The 18384-nt window shown below is 40.8% G+C and overlaps 1 protein-coding gene across 1 annotated transcript; it reads left to right on the top strand.

Moving 5' to 3' along the window:
• The first annotated feature begins 3123 nt into the window (after positions 1–3123).
• RRAGC (Ras related GTP binding C) lies at positions 3124–18152 on the top strand. Its single transcript, XM_058553745.1, has 7 exons — positions 3124–3424; positions 5141–5344; positions 6341–6540; positions 9103–9217; positions 10670–10812; positions 12565–12713; positions 16595–18152. The coding sequence occupies exons 1-7, from the start codon at positions 3188–3190 to the stop codon at positions 16744–16746; spliced, it is 1200 nt and encodes a 399-aa protein (XP_058409728.1). The 5' UTR covers positions 3124–3187; the 3' UTR covers positions 16747–18152.
• The last annotated feature ends 232 nt before the right edge of the window (positions 18153–18384 follow it).

The following is an 18384-nucleotide window of genomic DNA, read 5'->3' as shown; positions in this document are numbered from 1 at the left end:
GTGGTCTGTGCCTCTTCTAGTCACAAGTTTGTTTTTGGAGGGGGGCCAGATACTGTTGGAAGAACATTCACTTGAATCAGTTTATCTTTTAGCAATTTGAGTTCCTCATACATGGATAGCAGTCGGCTGACTGCTGGGTGTTATAAAGATGAATGACTTAAAGTTACTTATAAGACGTATATAAGCAATTACAGTGTGGGATAGGATGTGCTAAGAACCATAAGAATAATAAACATGATCCCATGGGGGTGGGAGAGAGGGAGACCTGGCTTCTTTAAGCAGTTGGTATGACAGTCCCTTTGTGGATACAGACAAGTAGAAATTTTTTTCTGGCAGCAAACCCTCATTTGCTTTTTTCCCATGGGACTAGTATTAATATTAATGTAAGTCATGTGTCTGTCTCTTGTACCATCCTTTTGGACAGAAGGGCAACCTGTGGGTTGGATAATCACACTTTTTGGTGGAGCTGACCTGCTTAAACTGCTGTACCAGTCAGGGCTACTGAAGAATTCAGGGTCGGGGGCCTGCCCGGTGGTGTAGCAGTTAAGTGCATGCGCTCTGTTGCGGCAGCCTGGGGTTTGGATCCTGGGTGCGCACCGACGCGCCGTTTGTCAAGCCATGCTGTGGTGGCATCCCAGATAAAGTGGAGGAAGATGGGCATGGATGTTAGCCCAGGGCCAGTCTTCCTCAGCAAAAAGAAGAGGATTGGCTAACATGTTAGCTCAGGGCTAATCTTCCTCACAAAAACAAAACAAAAAAAAAAGAATTCAGGGTCAGCCTGGCCTCTGGAGGTCCTCTTCAACATTGCTATCAATGATTTGGATGATGATAGTATACAAGATACTCAATGCAGTAGAAAAAGGATCCCATTCATTCAGTTCCTGCTATGCTTCAAATGTAGATTTCATATCTTGCCTATCTCACAAGGTTGTTGTGAGGATCAAATTAATGGATGTAAAAGTACCTTGCATATTGTAAAGGACTACATATGGGTCCGATGGTAGTAATGCCAAATCTGTAAGTGCCACAAAGTTGGAAGGGCTGGTTGGTAGACTATATTGAAACAGGCTTGAAAATGATTAGCAGCTTGGAGTACCCAAACTTCTGGGCCTAAACTGAAAAAGTTGAAATATCAGGTCTTACATTTAGGTTAAAAAAATGCAGTTATACAAGTCTAGGCACTAGGATTGCTGACAAAATACTACTTCCAGTGATTATCAGTGTGAACCACTTATACTCTATAGATATTTAAAAAAAAATTGTGTTCTGGAAAGCATTAATAGAAATATTGTCCAGGTGCTAAACAGTCATCCTGAAGGCTGTATTGGTCATTATTCCGTTGTGGGTGCCAGACATTTGATGAATGTTGACAAGCTCAAATGCATATAAAGGAGAGCGGACCAGTAGGAAAAGGGCATTTGAAAATACAAGATAATTAAAATAAAATTAAAAATTCAGTTCTTCAGTCACACTAGCAACATTTCAAGTGCTCAACCCACATTTGCTACTATATTGAATAGTACAGGTGTAGAACATTTCTGTCATCACAGAAAGTTCTATCGGACATCACCATAGACCGAATGGTTGAAGGAACTGATTATGTTTAATGTGGAAGAGAGAAGACTTATGGCTAATGAAGACTGCAATCTAATATTTGAAGGGCTGTCAGGAAAAAGATGAGGACCACTCCTGTGTTGTTCCATTATAAGCTCCAGTGAGTGTGATTTTTGGTCTGAATAGGAGACTTGTACACAAAGTTTTACCACAGTGGAACTGGCTGCCTTTTGAGATAGTGAACTCTCTTCCCTTAGAACTATTAAAGTGTATGCTGCCTATCAGAGACGCTGTAAAGTGCATTTACACTTTAGGTGAAAGGTTGGACTAGACCTCTAAGGATGTCTTACCTTTAACGTCTAGATTCCAACATAACCAAGCCCCACACCTGCATGATCATGCTTTCCCTTCATAATCAAGAAGTTAGTTTCCTTGGAAGACCAGTACCACCACTCCCTCTTTAAGAGGATCCTCTTTTGTCAAATTTCCAGTTCTAAAGCCTGACTATCAAAAGTGAAAATTCCTCTAGCTTTCTGAAAGGTATTTGGTGACAAGCGTCTGCTTTGGTTTGTTTTCATTATTCATTCCTTTGGTCCCTGATCTGAAGGAGGTCACAGAAGAAGCAATGTTCTACGGGGGAGAGGAGACGATGGAATTACTGGAGAAGCAGACTTTTGCCTGGTGGGAAGGAGGGGAAATTGAGTCATGTTGAAGTGGCAGCAGTATCCACTGTCAGCGATCTGCTGAAGGAAGAGGCTTAAGGTGTTCTGGCTTGGTTGCATTTGCCTTCCTATCAGGGCCCAGCTACCCTGCTAAAACGAACTGTATCACTCACACCCAGGACTCTGCGTTGGTTGAGCCTTTGCCCTCACTCTGGCTGGCTCCTCCTCCAGACCTTGGCATAGCCCAACCATATCCATCCATCTAGACCTGCTCAGACGCCAGCTCCTTAGAGACTTTCTCATTCTCCCAACTCCCGAGCATTTTTCTATATACCTTTGACCTTCCCACTTAGTATCTTGTACTGAAGCTACTTACGCAGAGGTTCGATCTCTATTAATCTTCGAGCAACTTGAGGGCAGGCAGGGTCCGAGTTGGTTCCAGTTTTGTTCCAGTTTTGTGCCTCTTGTGCCCCCAGGACATCGTGGGCATCAATAAATATTGGTTGGACGACTACAATTGTAGTAGAACAATTCTCCCACATGGCCGGAGAGCATCTCCCATTGCGATGGCCTCTGCCGCTCCAAAGAAGACAGGGGACCGGTGAGGAGCGAGGCGCGTGGCTGAGTAGGACCGAGGTGCGGGCCGGGGCTGAGGGCAGAAGGCTCCGCCGGGCCGGGCCACCCTCCTCGTGACTCCTCCTCCCCCCTCCACGGCTCGGAGTCAGGTGATTCTGGGCACGTGACGGGCACCACCTACCCTGCTGCTTCCGAGTGGCAGCTCGGGCGGCCAATGAGCGGCCGGGCCTCGGCGCGGAGCCTATGAGAGCCGGGCTCCGGGGGGCGGGCCCACGGCGGTGGCGGCTGCCGGGGGCGGCGGCGGCGGCGGCGGCGGCGGACTGGGGAGGCGGCGGCCTGGCTTGGCCTGGCCTGGCCTGGCCTGTCAGGGCGCGGGCGGCGGCGGCTCCAGCACCATGTCCCTGCAGTACGGGGCGGAGGAGACGCCCCTTGCCGGCAGTTACGGCGCGGCGGATTCGTTCCCCAAGGACTTCGGCTACGGCGTGGAGGAGGAGGAAGAGGAGGCGGCAGCCGCAGGCGGCGGGGTTGGGGCGGGGGCCGGCGGAGGCTGTGGCCCGGGGGGCGCTGACAGCTCCAAGCCGAGGATTCTGCTCATGGGGCTCCGGCGCAGCGGCAAGTCCTCCATCCAGAAGGTGAGTGGGGCCGCGCCGGGTCCCTCCGCCCCTCCCCCGCGCTCCCCGGGGGCTCGGGTGGCCGCCGGGCGGCGGAGGCCCCGAGGAGGGCGGCGGCCGGGGCTGGCCGGCAAGGCTGACCCCCCGCGCTTTCTCCTCTCCGCTGGGGAGCAGAGCCCGGGGCGCGGCCCGCGCGAGGACTCCAGCTCTGAGTCCACGCCCAAGTCAGCCAAGGCCGTGGGTCCCCGAAGGCGAAACCGGCTGGAGGGAGGCAGGTGCCGTGGCGCCGCCCGGGACCTCCGCCTCCTGGGACCCAGCCCCTGTGCCATTTCCGAAACTGAGACGTCCTCCCCAATTCTCACTTGGAGCACTTCATGGACTCCCTCCCCTGCTGCGCCGTTCTTGTCTGTTCCTCTCACTTCAGGTGACCTGAGTTTGCAGGGCTTCCCAGGTGAGCCCCGGGGAGCAGCGTCAGGAAGGGTTGTGACTAAGTCACTAACCATTTTACTGCTCGCTCTTGTTACTTGTACGAAGGAGACTTTACCACTGTTGGGAATTGGGGGCTATTAGTCCACCTATTTTGGTACTTGTGGCCTGGTGAGTATAATTACTGGTGATATGCCCCCTGCACGTGTGTGGTTAGAGAATCTTCTGAGACCTGGAGAATATTTGCAGACCTAGGTCAGTCCAGTTGTTTTCACTTGGGGTCTGTCAGGAACGAGTGGAGGGCTATACGCTTTCTAGTAAGGGGGAAATGGAGGCAAGGTTCACCTCCTCCGTCAGCCACCCCCGTTACACACTCTGGTACTAAAATGCCAGATATCCAGTCTTTCGCCGTTTCTACTCTGTTGCAAAAGTCTGTCCAAAATAAATCTCGGTGTGATGTTTTGTAGACTTGATGGTTTTAAAAGCAGCCTTCTTCCGAATTTATAGGATTAGTGTGTTTTATCTTACTTTTCACCTGTACAGCAAAATTTGAGTACATTTATGGTAGGTTTTTAGCAAACGAATTTTAATTCTCACTTGTTACTCACTGATTAAACCTTGGGAGTAACTATCCATGTTTCTCTTCTAGAAAGTAACAGTGAGAGGCAAATTAGTTTTATGTTACAGTTGTATGGACTGTGATTGCTGTGATTCTTAACAATTGCTTTTACCATTTCTTTTCTCATGGGAGCTGTCTTTTCTCTGTGAACTCCCATTCTCCCCTCCACCCCTATATTTCACTTTCTACCTGGTACACATAATTTCTATCTTTGTTTTATTTCTTCCACAAGACTGCAAACTCAGTGAGTCGGGGTCCAGTCAGTTTCATTTCTAATTATTCCTTAGAACCTGATGTAGGCATTCCAATAAGTTTTCAATGAACAAAACTTCTTAAACTTTAGCTATAAGCTTTCATAATCTTAAAGCAGGTTTTTGCAGAATTAATACAATTGAGCAGAAAAAAAATCGAGCTGAGAGTGTGTGCTCCTGCTAGTATTGAGTGTGGTGCAGAGAAAATAGCAGAAAAGTTTCAGTTCCAAAATAGGCTTAATGGAAAGTAATTTGGTGTCTTCTGTTTTGTCAGAAGTAAAAGGATAGCGAGTATCAATGGATACACACCATTCACTTTTTGCCTCTTTTAAAATTTTTGCTATAAGATCAGATTCTTTAAATTATGTTAATGTAAGGCGGAATTTTGAATTTTAAATACAAAGTGAAATAGTCATAGAATTGTATTCTTTCTTTTAACAGGTGGTGTTTCATAAAATGTCACCCAACGAGACCCTCTTTTTGGAAAGTACCAACAAGATTTATAAAGATGACATTTCCAATAGCTCCTTTGTGAATTTCCAGATTTGGGATTTTCCTGGGCAAATGGACTTTTTTGACCCAACTTTTGACTACGAGATGATCTTCAGGGGAACAGGAGCATTGATATATGTCATTGATGCACAGGTAGTTAGGAATAATGGTGTTGACTTCTCTGGTGGCTAAAGATGTAGAAATGAAGGAAAGTTGTTTATCGTCTTTTGTCATGTGCTTCTCGCAGCTCGTTTCTTTGCCAGTAGATTCCCTACCAGTATAAGAGATGCAACTGCAGAGGTGCTTTGGGAGCAGGCATGCATGCCATTGTGCAAGTACACAGTATCAGACGGTCAGGAGATAGAGTTTATATCCTTGAGTTCTAGTTAATGAGCAGCTTTCCACTTTTATTTGCTTATAGTAGATATTGCTGTACTTAACTATTATAATAGTGATGTCGCTCACTGAAAAGATCTCATCAGTGCCCATAATATAAGGAGGAATATGAGAATTGAGTCAATAGATACTAAAGTGAATCGTTTCCTTAATTGTCTAAATTGAGTTTAGCCCAGTGAGCATTTATTGAGGGCCTGGCATGTGGCAGGCACTCAGATGAATGGAACATGTTCCTTTCCTGAAGCAGCTTACTTTTTCTAAGCTTAAACATTAGTTAGGAATGCTTTCTGAGTGACAGGCTCTGTAATGGGTGCTTTCATATACATGGTGTGATTTAATTTATTCTTCACAATACTGTGAGGGTAGGTACTGTAATTCCAATTTTTTGGATGAGTAAATTGAGATCACAGGGTTTAAGTAACCTGCTTAAAGTCACACATCTAATAAATGGCAGAGCTGGGATTACTTTAAAAAAATTCTATTGGGAAGAAATGTCCATTTCATTTTTCCTTTCCTTATATTATCAGTATTAAAAATTGTAAGTATTAACTTGGTAATTGAATTTTTTTATCTTGAGAGATTGAAGATCTATTTAGTGGTATAAATTAATGTATTTGAATGTTTGAATATTTATGAATAATTAGGATAATATATTTTCTGTGGTTGGGGAAAGAGGTGGTTTGAGGCTTTCTTAATTCATTACTTGACTTTTGTAAGATTTCTCTTTAAAAAATATTTTGTTCTGACTTACAGGATGACTACATGGAGGCTTTAACAAGACTTCACATTACTGTTTCTAAAGCCTACAAAGTTAACCCAGACATGAATTTTGAGGTTTTTATTCACAAAGTTGATGGTCTGTCTGATGATCACAAAATAGAAACACAGAGGGACATTCATCAAAGGGCCAATGATGACCTTGCAGATGCTGGGCTAGAAAAACTCCACCTTAGGTAACAACATGTGTGTTTGGTATGAGAGCCCTGAAAAATGTGTAAATGTATTCCCATCTCTGTCATTACAAACACGTAGCTTTCTGTTACCCTTCCCAAATCTATAATGTTTTTGATCTCCTCTGTTGAATTCAAGCAGTTTTGGGAGCCTGATGTTATTGAGAAGTTACTTTCCCCTTTTTTTTTTGTGTTTTCCTGGAGGTTGAAGTCATGTGAAGTGTTTCCGTTGGTGCGTTTACAAATTCATCTTGAGAGACTGAAGTCAGGCTGTTTCCTCATGGCATAAATCTGCTTTGAGACTCCCCTCTCTTGGTTTCATCATTATTTTTCTTCTTCTTGCCTCAGTTCAAGGAATCTCTGTCACATTTGTTGTAGAACTCTGTAGCTTGAGTCTTCACGGTATCTCTCTTAGTAGGAAGAGCCTTTTAAAGAGGGTACACTTTCAAGTCTGGACTCTATTCTTGTTTGTGTTTTGTAAAACACTTTATACTTTTATGAATCTAAAGTTTGAGTTAGGTGAGTTTATCCTATAAATCTGCTTAGGGCTGCTATTGAGTTTAAAGAACTGCTGATTCATAGTTAAATATTAAGAAATGATTATTAGAGAACACCTACTAGAGAGGATTGATGATTTGTGTGCTTGTGTTCTAAAAGTGTGTGAGGAATATTTCCTGCATCTTAGGTTTTTCTGGTGGTATAGGTAATGAGTAATAAAAAGTACCCAAGAAAGTGTTCTCTTGTTGATATAAACAGCTTAAAGGGGAAGCAGGGGAGAGACAAAGCGTAGCTATTTCCTTATCCCTGGTCTGTTACAGTGACTTCCCTATAGGCTCAAGCCAACCCTTGTCCTTACCCCTATTAGGCCCTAGGGCCTCAGGCTTCAAGATCTTTCAATTATGCTGGTAGGAAACTATTTCGAAAAGTCTCATTGACTCTAGATTGCCTGGATTAAAAATTGTAAGTGTTCATAAGTAATTCGTGCTTAAAAAATTTCAGCAATATTTGTAAGAAAAAGTGAAAGTGCCTCCCCATAAAATTCCTCAATCTTATTTTTTGGGAAGCCACTATGAATAATGGCTTTTAAGCCATGATTGTCCTGTGTTTCCCGGTGTCCATGGGAATCCTCCTGATCCTCTTTGTCTGTGTCCCTTTCCAGGGCATCTCGCCCCAGGGGTGCACACTGTTCCTTTCCCCAGTTCCCTCAGGGGCCCTAGGCCTTGTTAACCTCAGCAGAATTTTGCATCAAAGCTGTTATTAATTACTGGCAGGCCTATGGATGAGGCTCTACTTTATTTCCAGTTTCCAGAAACTTAGCTTACTAAAATGCCCTGTGCCTTGGAAGTTGTCCCTGTCCCCATCCACCTCCAAGTCTCACATTCCCTTCAGGACTTTCTTACATTGCTAACCTTTTGCCTTTTAGAGGAAACATGAAAATAACCCTTTGTCCTTAGTGCCTGTGGGGGAGTCATCTTGGCCTCACCTGTTCCATTGCTCTAACATCTAGGTTAGAGCCCCATCTTGCGTAGGGTTAGGTTCTTGGGTCAGCTCTTTGAAAGTATCTTTAAATTACTTCTGAAGTGTGATATACACAGTTCCATGTCTCTGACTTTGTAATAGATACTTATAAGTGTATCATGGACACAACTATATAATGAAGGGTATACTTCTTGAGCGAAAAAGCACGTAGAATTGTCCACACTGTTTAAATTGTTAAAGGCCTGTCTCTCTCTCAAATATGTGTTTTGTTAAATCTAGATATTTTGCTTCTCCACTGTATACCCTTTTAGGCATGTAGATTCCTGTTTCATTCTCTATAAGGCCCCAGCTCCCACCCTCCTTAATATGCTATTTACATAAATTCTAAGCACCACTTTTATTCATTTGTTTATTCAAAAAATATTTATGAGGTCTGTTCAGGACAGTGGGATTGCAGCTACAAGCAAGACTGACAAAGTCTCTGTCCTCATAGAGCTTACATTCTGATGAATGAGACAGCTCAAAAGCACTTATAAATAAATGTATAGTGTAATTTTAAGTACTTACCACTGCTGTGAAAAAGAACAAATTAGGGAAAAGGGGTATAAAGCAACGGGTACAGGAGTATTATTTTAGGTAGGAGGGTCAAGAAGGAACTTTTTGAGGAGGTGACATTTTAGTGGAGACCTGAATTATATTCTTATTTAATAAATGTCAGCTATCTCCTTTGAGCTTTCTCTTGGCCTTTATTTTGGTTTTTGTCAGTTATGGGCTTAAGAAACCAAGCTTTTGGATCAGATTACAAAGACTTAGGTGAATATTCAAGTTTCTGCGTCTGAAAATACTTTCCTAGGTACCACCTCAATTGCCCTCTGTGTAAATGCAATAAAGGGATAGATAACTATAAGCTAGGTGGGGAAACTGCGTTTGTCATCTTAAACGATGGGGATGGTGGAGAAGATAAAGAGGCTTCATTTGAACTTACTGAAATCAAATGTTAAGAAACTTAAAATTTTATGTATTATGATAATTGTCATCCAGCTTAAGATATTTTTCAAATTAATCAAACTGTGTTGTGTTTTTCAGCTTTTATTTGACTAGTATCTATGACCATTCAATATTTGAAGCCTTTAGTAAGGTGGTGCAGAAACTCATTCCACAACTGCCGACCTTGGAAAACCTATTAAATATCTTTATATCAGTAAGTGAGCTAGTTAATTCACTATGGTTTCTGATTCCATTTTCGTTGAATGTATGTGTTACCAGATTCTCCAAAAAATGACTTGAATTAGTCTGAATCAAGCTGAAAGACTGATGATACACATAACATGTAAAATAAATAGTAAGAACAATAAAAAAACAGCTTGAGTTATTTTCTGAATTCTTTCCTTAGTACTCACCCTTTTTGTCTTAAAATGAACTGATGAAAAATTTCCTCATGCTTTTTTTTTTTTTTTTTTTGGTGAGGAAGATTGGCCATGAGCTAACATCCGCTGCCAGTCTTCCTCTTTTTGCATGAGGAAGATTAGCCCTGAGCTAACATCTATGCCCATCTTTTTCTGTTTTGTATGTGGGACACTGCCACAGCATGGCTTGACGAGTGGTGCGTAGGTGCACACCTGGGATCCGAATCCTTGAACCCTGGGCTATCGAAGCAGAGTGCACGAACTTATCCACCACGCCACTGGGCTGGCCCCCTCTCATGCTTTTTTAATTAAAAAATATCTTCATGATGTCTGTTTCCTGAAGGAAGAGTAGTAACTGGAAAAGACTGGGTTTTGGGAATTTGACTCAGTTTAATCTCCGCCTTATTGGAGATCACATTGAAAAATTGACCTTTTCCTTTCCTTGCTAACTGTAATCTTAGTATTATATTTCCAATTCTGATTTTGAGAATTCAACTTAATAAAAAAGGATATCTTTCCAATAAATTTAGCATTCAGCCATTATATTTTCCAAACATTATTTTGAAGGACTCAGTGTGTAGTGATCCCCAATTCTTTTGGGCTTTTGGGTTCTGCTAAATGTTGACATCAAATGAATTCATGTTTTGCTAATTGCCATGTAAAGCCTTTCTGGTAGCAAGCTCATTTAAATCAGAGATTGATTTTTTTTTTTTTTTTTTTTTTGCTGAGGAAGACGGCCCTGGGCTAACATCTGTGCCTATCTTCCTCCACTTTATATGGGACGCCGCCACAGCATGGCTTACCAAGCAGTGCGTTGGTGCGCGCCCGGGATCCGAACCAGCGAACCCCGGGCCGCCGCAGTGGAGCGCGCGCACTTAACCGCTTGCGCCACCGGGCCGGCCCCCAGAGATTGATTATTTTAACAAGGAAAGATTATTGAAAATGTAGCGTGGCTTGACTTTTGAAGGGTTTTTTTGTTAATTTTTTTTGGTGGTATCTTAGAAAATAATTTAAGAAGGAGGAGGAAGGAAAAAACACATTTGACTGTGCAATTATGTCAGTAAATCAGAGCAGAAAAATTATTCTACTTTTATTCTTCGTCTCAGTCAAGTACTGTGTGCTTTTTTGGTATTGGGTTGTGTAATTAAAAATGTCCTTTAATGTTTTAATAATTCAATTCTTTGATAAGTTTACAAATTGTGATTCTTAAAAAAAACTGAACACTTCCCCCATTTTGTTTTTCCAAGAATTCAGGTATTGAAAAAGCTTTTCTCTTCGATGTTGTCAGCAAAATCTACATTGCAACAGACAGTTCTCCTGTGGATATGCAGTCTTATGAACTTTGCTGTGACATGATTGATGTTGTAATTGATGTGTCTTGTATATATGGGTAAGTTATATACATATTTCTGAAAGATCTCAGACAGGTGGAAAAGTACCAGTTCGATTTGTCAGGGGGATTAATTCCTGAGACCTCTAGCAAGTACTGGGTGAAGTGGAATTGTTCTGACTGACCATAGTACTTCACTTTGGAGTGTGATTTCCTCGGTAGGTGGGCTGCTGGGTCTTATGCCTCAGAGAGGATGGGTAAGAGTAGTTGAAAAAGTGTGACTAATGCCAGGCTTATTTATCACTGAAAGTTTCTCCTGCCGTTATTTGGGGGGTTTGCACTGTGTCTTCTCACTACTGGGACTTAGCTAGATCAAAACACTAGATTAATTTATTTAAAACATTCTGAATACAACAAAGTAAGTACTGGTTCCTAATTTAACTTTAGGCTTTGTGGAATGAGGGATCCTTAGTCTTTCAGAGAGCTAAGAAAAAGAGAAATCAGAATTTTGGATGTCAGAAGGGTTTATACATTTAAAAATTTTACCCCTATGTGTAAGTTTCCAAAATAAATCTCTAAAATGTAAACTCTTCCATTATGTAAATTCATCAGACTCTATACAGAAATTTATAAAAGCCAGCAAAGAAGTGATTTTGTAGAATAGTCTAGAGGACGACGAGTGAAAACTTGGGAGAATTACTGGTATTTCAAAAGCCAGTAACCTCTGTTGCCTCTAATAGCCCTGAGTCCCCTCATATGTTAACATCAGCACTCCCAAGGCACTTTCTGAGGCGCTGATGTTACCTTTGCTTTCTGATACCTGTGTCCTTGCTCTCTTGTTCCTCTCGGCTCCACCTGGTCTAAACTCCTCTTCTGTCTCTTTGTCCCCACCCTTCGCCTTGGTCTCTCCAGCAGTCTCTGAGGAGGAGAATGCGTTTGTCTCACTTGTTCTTTACTGGTCTTCCATTTCTATTTTTCACTCTTGTGATTACATGCTCTCCTTTGCTTTAATTCTTTCCATAATGAAATGAGATGTTGTCTGTTATATTATTGAGTAAAGTTTCGTGTTCCCATTCCTAATTTTAAAAATGGGTGAATAGAACATTTGCTTTTTCTTTAAAACAAATCAAAATTTTATGAACCAATTTTTTTGTAATTTAAAAAATCAAATTTAGTGATAAAGTTTATTTTCAGTATAAGGTACATTGTAAAATACATTATAAAGTACATTATAAAAAAGAAGAAAAAATGTCCACCATCTCATTATTCTTAGCACAATCTATGTGTGCAATTTGGTGTGCTTTATTATAGTTTAAATTGCTTCTTACTTGACTCGATTTACATTTTTTTGACAGAGGACTACTTATAATTCTGACAATCTAGTTGAATAAACAAAATAGCTTTCAGACTCTGTAGGGCTCACTTTGCAAGCATCAGGATTCCACAGTATCTTTGATAGACCATATTTATTTTAGTTTTTATAGTTACTCCTTTTTCACTAATGGCAGATTTTAGGTTCTTCTTTATTTGCAGACTGTGTCAGTGTAGTTTAGCATGATGGAATATTTGAAGTCTCCTGTATTCCGTGCATCCTCGGTAAACAAGATGGAGGTGTGAATGCGTGGAATACTGTGTCAAAGTCTGGGAACCCTGGGCCTAAGTGACAACTTCTGTTCCAATATATTGAAGCCAGTATTCTTTCTCAAGAGACATTCAGAAAACTGGGTGGAAAGACTTGTCATTGTGCAAATTAAATGTGACAGAATACCTAGTTGGGGAACGTATAATGAACAGTACTTTCTTTTAAAACAGGTTAAAGGAAGATGGAAGTGGAAGTGCTTATGACAAAGAATCTATGGCAATTATCAAGCTGAATAATACGACTGTCCTCTATTTAAAGGAAGTGACTAAATTTTTGGCACTGGTGTGCATTCTTAGGGAAGAAAGTTTTGAACGAAAAGGTAATGGCATTTTAAAAATCTGTTTTTATGTTAAATTCTTTGTCATAATTTCTTAGCTTCTTGAAAATAATATTGCAGTGTTAGACGATTATCAGCTCAAACTACTTTTGTGCCTTCGCTTCCATAGATAGTCGAGACTTTATCCTTCCTTCTTTTGATCTTTTATTTTAAATCAAGTTTTTAATTCCAGTCTTGCTTATTTTGGATCCTTTTGTTACCTGTCTAACTGCCTGCACTTTGCCTTCCACCTGAGTCAGTCTACTGAGATTATACTTGAGAGGTTACCAGGTTGCCTTCTTGCTGCGTTCAGGGCCTTTTCTCATTCTTTAGCCTTTTCAGCCTTCTGAAGCGTGTGACCCTGTCACTCCCTCCTTGTCTTGAAGCTTTCTTCTGTCTCTGTTTCCCTAAAGCAGAACCCTCTGGGTTATTTCATGTATCTGTTTCTCTGACCCCCTGTCCTGTTTCTTTTCATTTTCTCAGTTCTGAGTGTTCTTCTGAGCCAAGTCTTGCTGCTTGCTTCCTCACGTATCCTCCTGGTCAGCTCATTCAGTCCATGGCCTCAGTTAATCTTCTCCATGTGGTCAACTGAAAGAGTCACATCTCCAGCTCTGACTTGGGTTGTATTTTAATCCCATGTTTGGCGCTATTAGTAAGACATCTTCACTTAAATTTTTGGTTGTTATCTTGTCCATGGTGTCAAAAAACGATGAATATTTTTCTCTTTTTTTCATGACCCTCCTGCTACCCTCCTTCTGTTTCTAGTTATGCCATCTTTCTGATGTCAAAGCTTAGATATTTTGTCGTCAGGTAATCGTGTGGTGTTATTGCTGAAGGGGCCCTTGCAGATCATTTCACAGAAGGCATTCTGTGTTCTCCTTTTTCCATCCTTTTCCTGAGTTGTTTACATTGAATTTTCACCAAATCTTGTTTCTTTGAACTGTTTCTTGGGTTTCCTTTCTGTTTGCACTGTCAGTGACTCCAGTCCAGGTCCTCGTCCCTCCAGGCCTGTGATGCTGCAGTAACCTCCTACTTGAGGCTGTGCATTCAATGTATATATTGTGGGCTTAATATGTATCATTTTTTATTCCAGAGCAGATTAGTCTTGAGAAAATTAGTTTTATCATATTATTTAACTGTTCAAAGATCTGTAATACTCTCTGTTATTCACTGCAACAAGTCCCCACTCTTCTGCCTGAGTTTTTAATATTAATATTGAATGCATTAATATTGTTTAATTAATTTTAATGAAATATTTCAGATATACAAAATTTTTTGGATAAAACAAAAATGTATGTATTCACCTTTGAGCTTAAGAACTGAAACGTGGCAAATACATATTTGTCTTCTGTGTCTTTTGTGTGTTTCTCAAATGAAACCCTCTCTTTTGCACTATGTTGAATGTATATAGTTTTATTTTTCCTATGCATGATTTATTCTTCATATCTATCCTTAAACAATATAGAGTATTGTGTATCTCTGTAAATGACTTCAAAATGTAAATAGTCTTCTGCAACTTGCTTGTTTCTCTTCATTCAAGATTGTTTTTGAGATTTATCCATATTGATAACTTTTAGCTGTAGTTCATTCATTTTCCACAATTTATTTTCTTGTTGCTGGACATTTAGATTATTTTTAAGATTATAAATAGTTTTGCAACAAAAGCTCATGAATAAGTTTGCCTTTGCATATACAGAGAATTTCTCTAGAGTATGTATTTAGGAGTGGAATTTATAGAGGACATACATCTTCAGCTTTATTAGACATTACCAAATTGCTCTTCAAAGTAGCTTTACCATTTTCACCTCTGGCAGTACTGTGTGGGAGTTCTTCTTACTTCATGTCCTTGATAACGCTTGAAATTGTTAGACTGTTTAATTATTGTCAATCTGGTAGGTGTGAAATGGTATCTCATTAGGTTCTAATTTTTACTTCTGTAATTACTAGTTAGGGCAAGCATCTTTTTCATGGCAAGTACCTTTTTATGCTGCTCAGGTTTCTTCTTTGGTAATTTAGTTGTTCCTATACCTGTATCATTTTTGTACTTCTTAGGAGTTCTTTATTTTTCTCCATCCTAATCTTTAAAATTAAAAAAAAATTTTGGTTATGGAAATTTTCAAATACACACAAAAGTAGACCATCACAGTGACTGTCTGTGTACCCGTCTCTCTGCTTCAACAGTCATCTACAGATGGTCAATCTTTCCTGTATATCCTCCCCCCAACTAAATTATTATTTCCTTTTTACCCTTTTGTTGTAGAAACTGTCAGACATAAAAAAGAGAAAGTAATGTAATGAACCCCTTTTTATCTGTCTCCCAGATTCAACAATTATCAAAATCATAGCCAGTCTTATTTAATCTGTGTACCTCTTGCCCTACTGGATTATTTTGAAGCAAATCCCTGATATCAAATCATTTTGTCTATACACCTCAGTAGGTATTTCTAGGAGGTAGTGCTCTTTATAAAACATAACAATAGTACCATTAATAAAAGTTAAAAAATTAACAATGGTTTTATAATATCAAGTATCTGGCCAGTGTTCAGGTTTCCCTTATTGTCAATTTTATTTTACCGTTTGCACAGAAGTCAGTTTTAATGTAGTTGAACTTATCAAAACTTTTCTTGTATTGCTTTTTTTCCCCCTGAGTCTGAAGGACCTTCTTAATTTGGCTCTAACCTACTTAGACTTGATTCCCAGTACTTCCTACCAAGAATTCTCTGCCCCTGTCTCTAGTCAGACCAGTTTCTTTCCTGTCTTCCACCTGTGCTGTGTTCTCATTGGCAGCTCCCTGCTGTTTTTTTGTAATTTTGTTCCTTTTTCCTGCCTAATTAAATCTTGCCGGTACCCCCAGAGTTCTACCTCATCCCTAAAGCTTTTTTGGCTGCTTTTGCCCTGCACTTGCCTCTCCTCCTTTGGACTTGTTCACATTTGTAGTCAATTTGACACCAGATTGTTTTGATTTGTTTCTTGTGTGTTGTCTTTATGTTCTAGTATCCTGAAGGGCATAGGTGCTTCTCTTTCTGCTCTGCTATTCTTAGCACTAGCTTCTTTTCTCAAGGTCACCTCATGGTCCAGAATGGCTCCTGGAGCTCCAGCCATTCTATCCATATTCCAGACATTAAGGAGGAACAGGGGTGGTGAGGCAAGAATATATCCTCTTCATTTTAAGAAGACTTCACACAAGTCCCACACACTGCCACTTACCTCAGTGGCCAGAATTGGTCATTTGGCCATACATAACTGCAAGGAAGACTGGGAAAATGTAATGTAGCTGAGCACCAATGTGCTCATCCAAAATTGGGGTTCTGTTTCTTGGGAAAAATGGATATTTGGTAGGCAACTATCCATTTCTGTCACAAAGCAGAACCGTTTGTTTGACCACAATCTTATATGGAAGCCAGTTTGTGAAACAGATGAATGAGGAGCTGCCCTGCCTGAGAGAGAGAGGGGCGCAGGCTGCCTGAGGCTCTGCCTGATGCGCCTTGCTGGTACCTTGCAACCCTAGGGCTCTACTGAGCAGTGTGCCAAACTCTTAGTGTAGCTGTTCCCTTCAGCTCTTCATTGGCCGCCCCAAAGACTTGTAAAAGGAAAAGCTTGATAATTCGGAAAGTATTTTGCTTTTACTTTAGATTTCATTGTAAATTTTCTTAGCAAATTTACCTTCCTGATTGCTTTATTTATTTACCCTGTCAACTCCCAGGCCCCAGAGGTAACCAGTGTTAACAATTTGGGCATATGCTGTATCCTGCCTAGAGAATTCCTCAACTGGATGTATGTTTTTTAATACATATCAATTATTTTTTTCTGTCACTAAATGTTTTCTAGTAGATAATTTCACAGTTGACATTCAGGAGGCCTGATCTTCTTTTTCTCTCTTGCAGGTTTAATAGACTACAACTTCCACTGTTTTCGAAAAGCTATTCATGAGGTTTTTGAGGTGGGTGTGACTTCTCACAGGAGCTGTGGTCATCAGACCAGTGCCCCCAGCCTGAAAGCGTTGACACACAACGGCACGCCGCGGAACGCCATCTAGCCTGAACTCCAGCGGTCGGGGCTCTGTGCCAGCTTACTCTTCACTCCAGGGTCAGATGCCACGTGCTACAGGACATGGGAGTTGCCGCTTGTGGGAATCTGGTGCCTGTCCCACGAGAGACCAGGGGTAGAGTTTCTCATTTGGATGAAAACCCCTTCAACCAGTGGTGTGCAACTGAAGCTACTATTTCTTTTTTTAAAAAATGGCAAAAAAGAATTCTAGAGACCACAGAACTCAAGTGTGTCTTTCTCCTCGTGGGGTCCTACTTTAAGTAGTTGGGCTGTTTTGGACCTGGAGATAACGTCACATACCCATCCTTACCAGGGAATGTTGCTGTCAATTACCAGTTGAAAATAATAGAAAGAACTGAATTTTTATATGCTTCACTTAGGTTTTCATTTGGGTAGTCTCTAAAAGTCCTGCCTTGCTTAAGTTCTAACACTGCCTCTCAGATTTCAATTTTGGACATTGCACACCTAAGACCTTTTAAATGCATTTGCTTGCTAACTGAGAAGACACATGGTCTGACTGCAGCAAAGGACATTCCTGTATTTGTTACTGAAGAAATGAGGAAATTTTATGCTGCATCAGGTCGAGAGCAAGGCTCAACAGTGGCTGCTGCATTAGTTCCCTTGGAAGTGTTGAGGGAAAAACTTTAAAACAGAAGAAAATTTTTGCACCTGTGTTTTGGGTACCAGATATCTGGGTTCTTTCTCCTACATTAGATAAATGATCATGATCGGTGTAACAAAGGGAATTTAAAAAATTTTTTTTCCCCACAAGCTCCTCCTTCTAGGGGAGAAACTCATTATGTCATTGAAATATTTACTTCCCTTTTCTTTCAACTTGATGCCAGCTGCTACATGCCTTTTATTCTAAGCTCTAGATTCTTTAAGAATAGCGGTTTTGTTGACCATGAATGACCCTAAGGCACTGGTGGACTGTCCACTGGGAGTGGGAGAGAGAGCACATGGTGCCACAACATGTGTTGTTAAACATACTTGGTCTCCAGTAGTCTGACACCAAGTGTCAACTGTGGTACTTTTCTTTGCCCAGGATATTAATTCATAATTGTTTCTTTTTGTTGATGGTTGATACCCTTTCCATTGATTTAAACTTACACATCATTTTTACTTCACATGCCCAGTAGTCATATATTCCAAAGCCACTGGACCACTTGAGTACATAAGTGCCACTGTTTAATGAAATATGTATATTCAGGTCTGTAAACCTAACAGTGTGACTTGGAGTGCTTCCTGCAGATGATTCTGACTGTTGAGTATTTACATGGACCATGGTGATATCCAAAAGAAAAATGCTTTTATATTTATAGATTATTTCATTGAACTATATAAAATGGGTATCAATAAATGTATTTACTCCAAAATTAGTTTTTTATTTGCCTAAGATGTGAGAGGGTGGGGTGGTGGAACATTGGGTTGTCCCCGTCTGTCCTTTTATCATCCATTTCCTTTTCTTTTGCTGCCTCATATGGTTAACGTGCCTTATGTTTCAGGACTTCAAGTTCTGTCCTGATGCAGGGATTTCATGCTGTCTGTCCAGATGTCTCTTCTGGCCCGTTTCTGCTTAGGGTGGGAGATCTAGGCTCAGGTGAACATGGTTTTTTGATTGTAGTGT

Source organism: Diceros bicornis, chromosome 13, assembly GCF_020826845.1.
Source record: "Diceros bicornis minor isolate mBicDic1 chromosome 13, mDicBic1.mat.cur, whole genome shotgun sequence".
NCBI lineage: Eukaryota > Metazoa > Chordata > Mammalia > Perissodactyla > Rhinocerotidae > Diceros > Diceros bicornis.
This window is presented reverse-complemented; position numbering and strand designations above follow the sequence as displayed.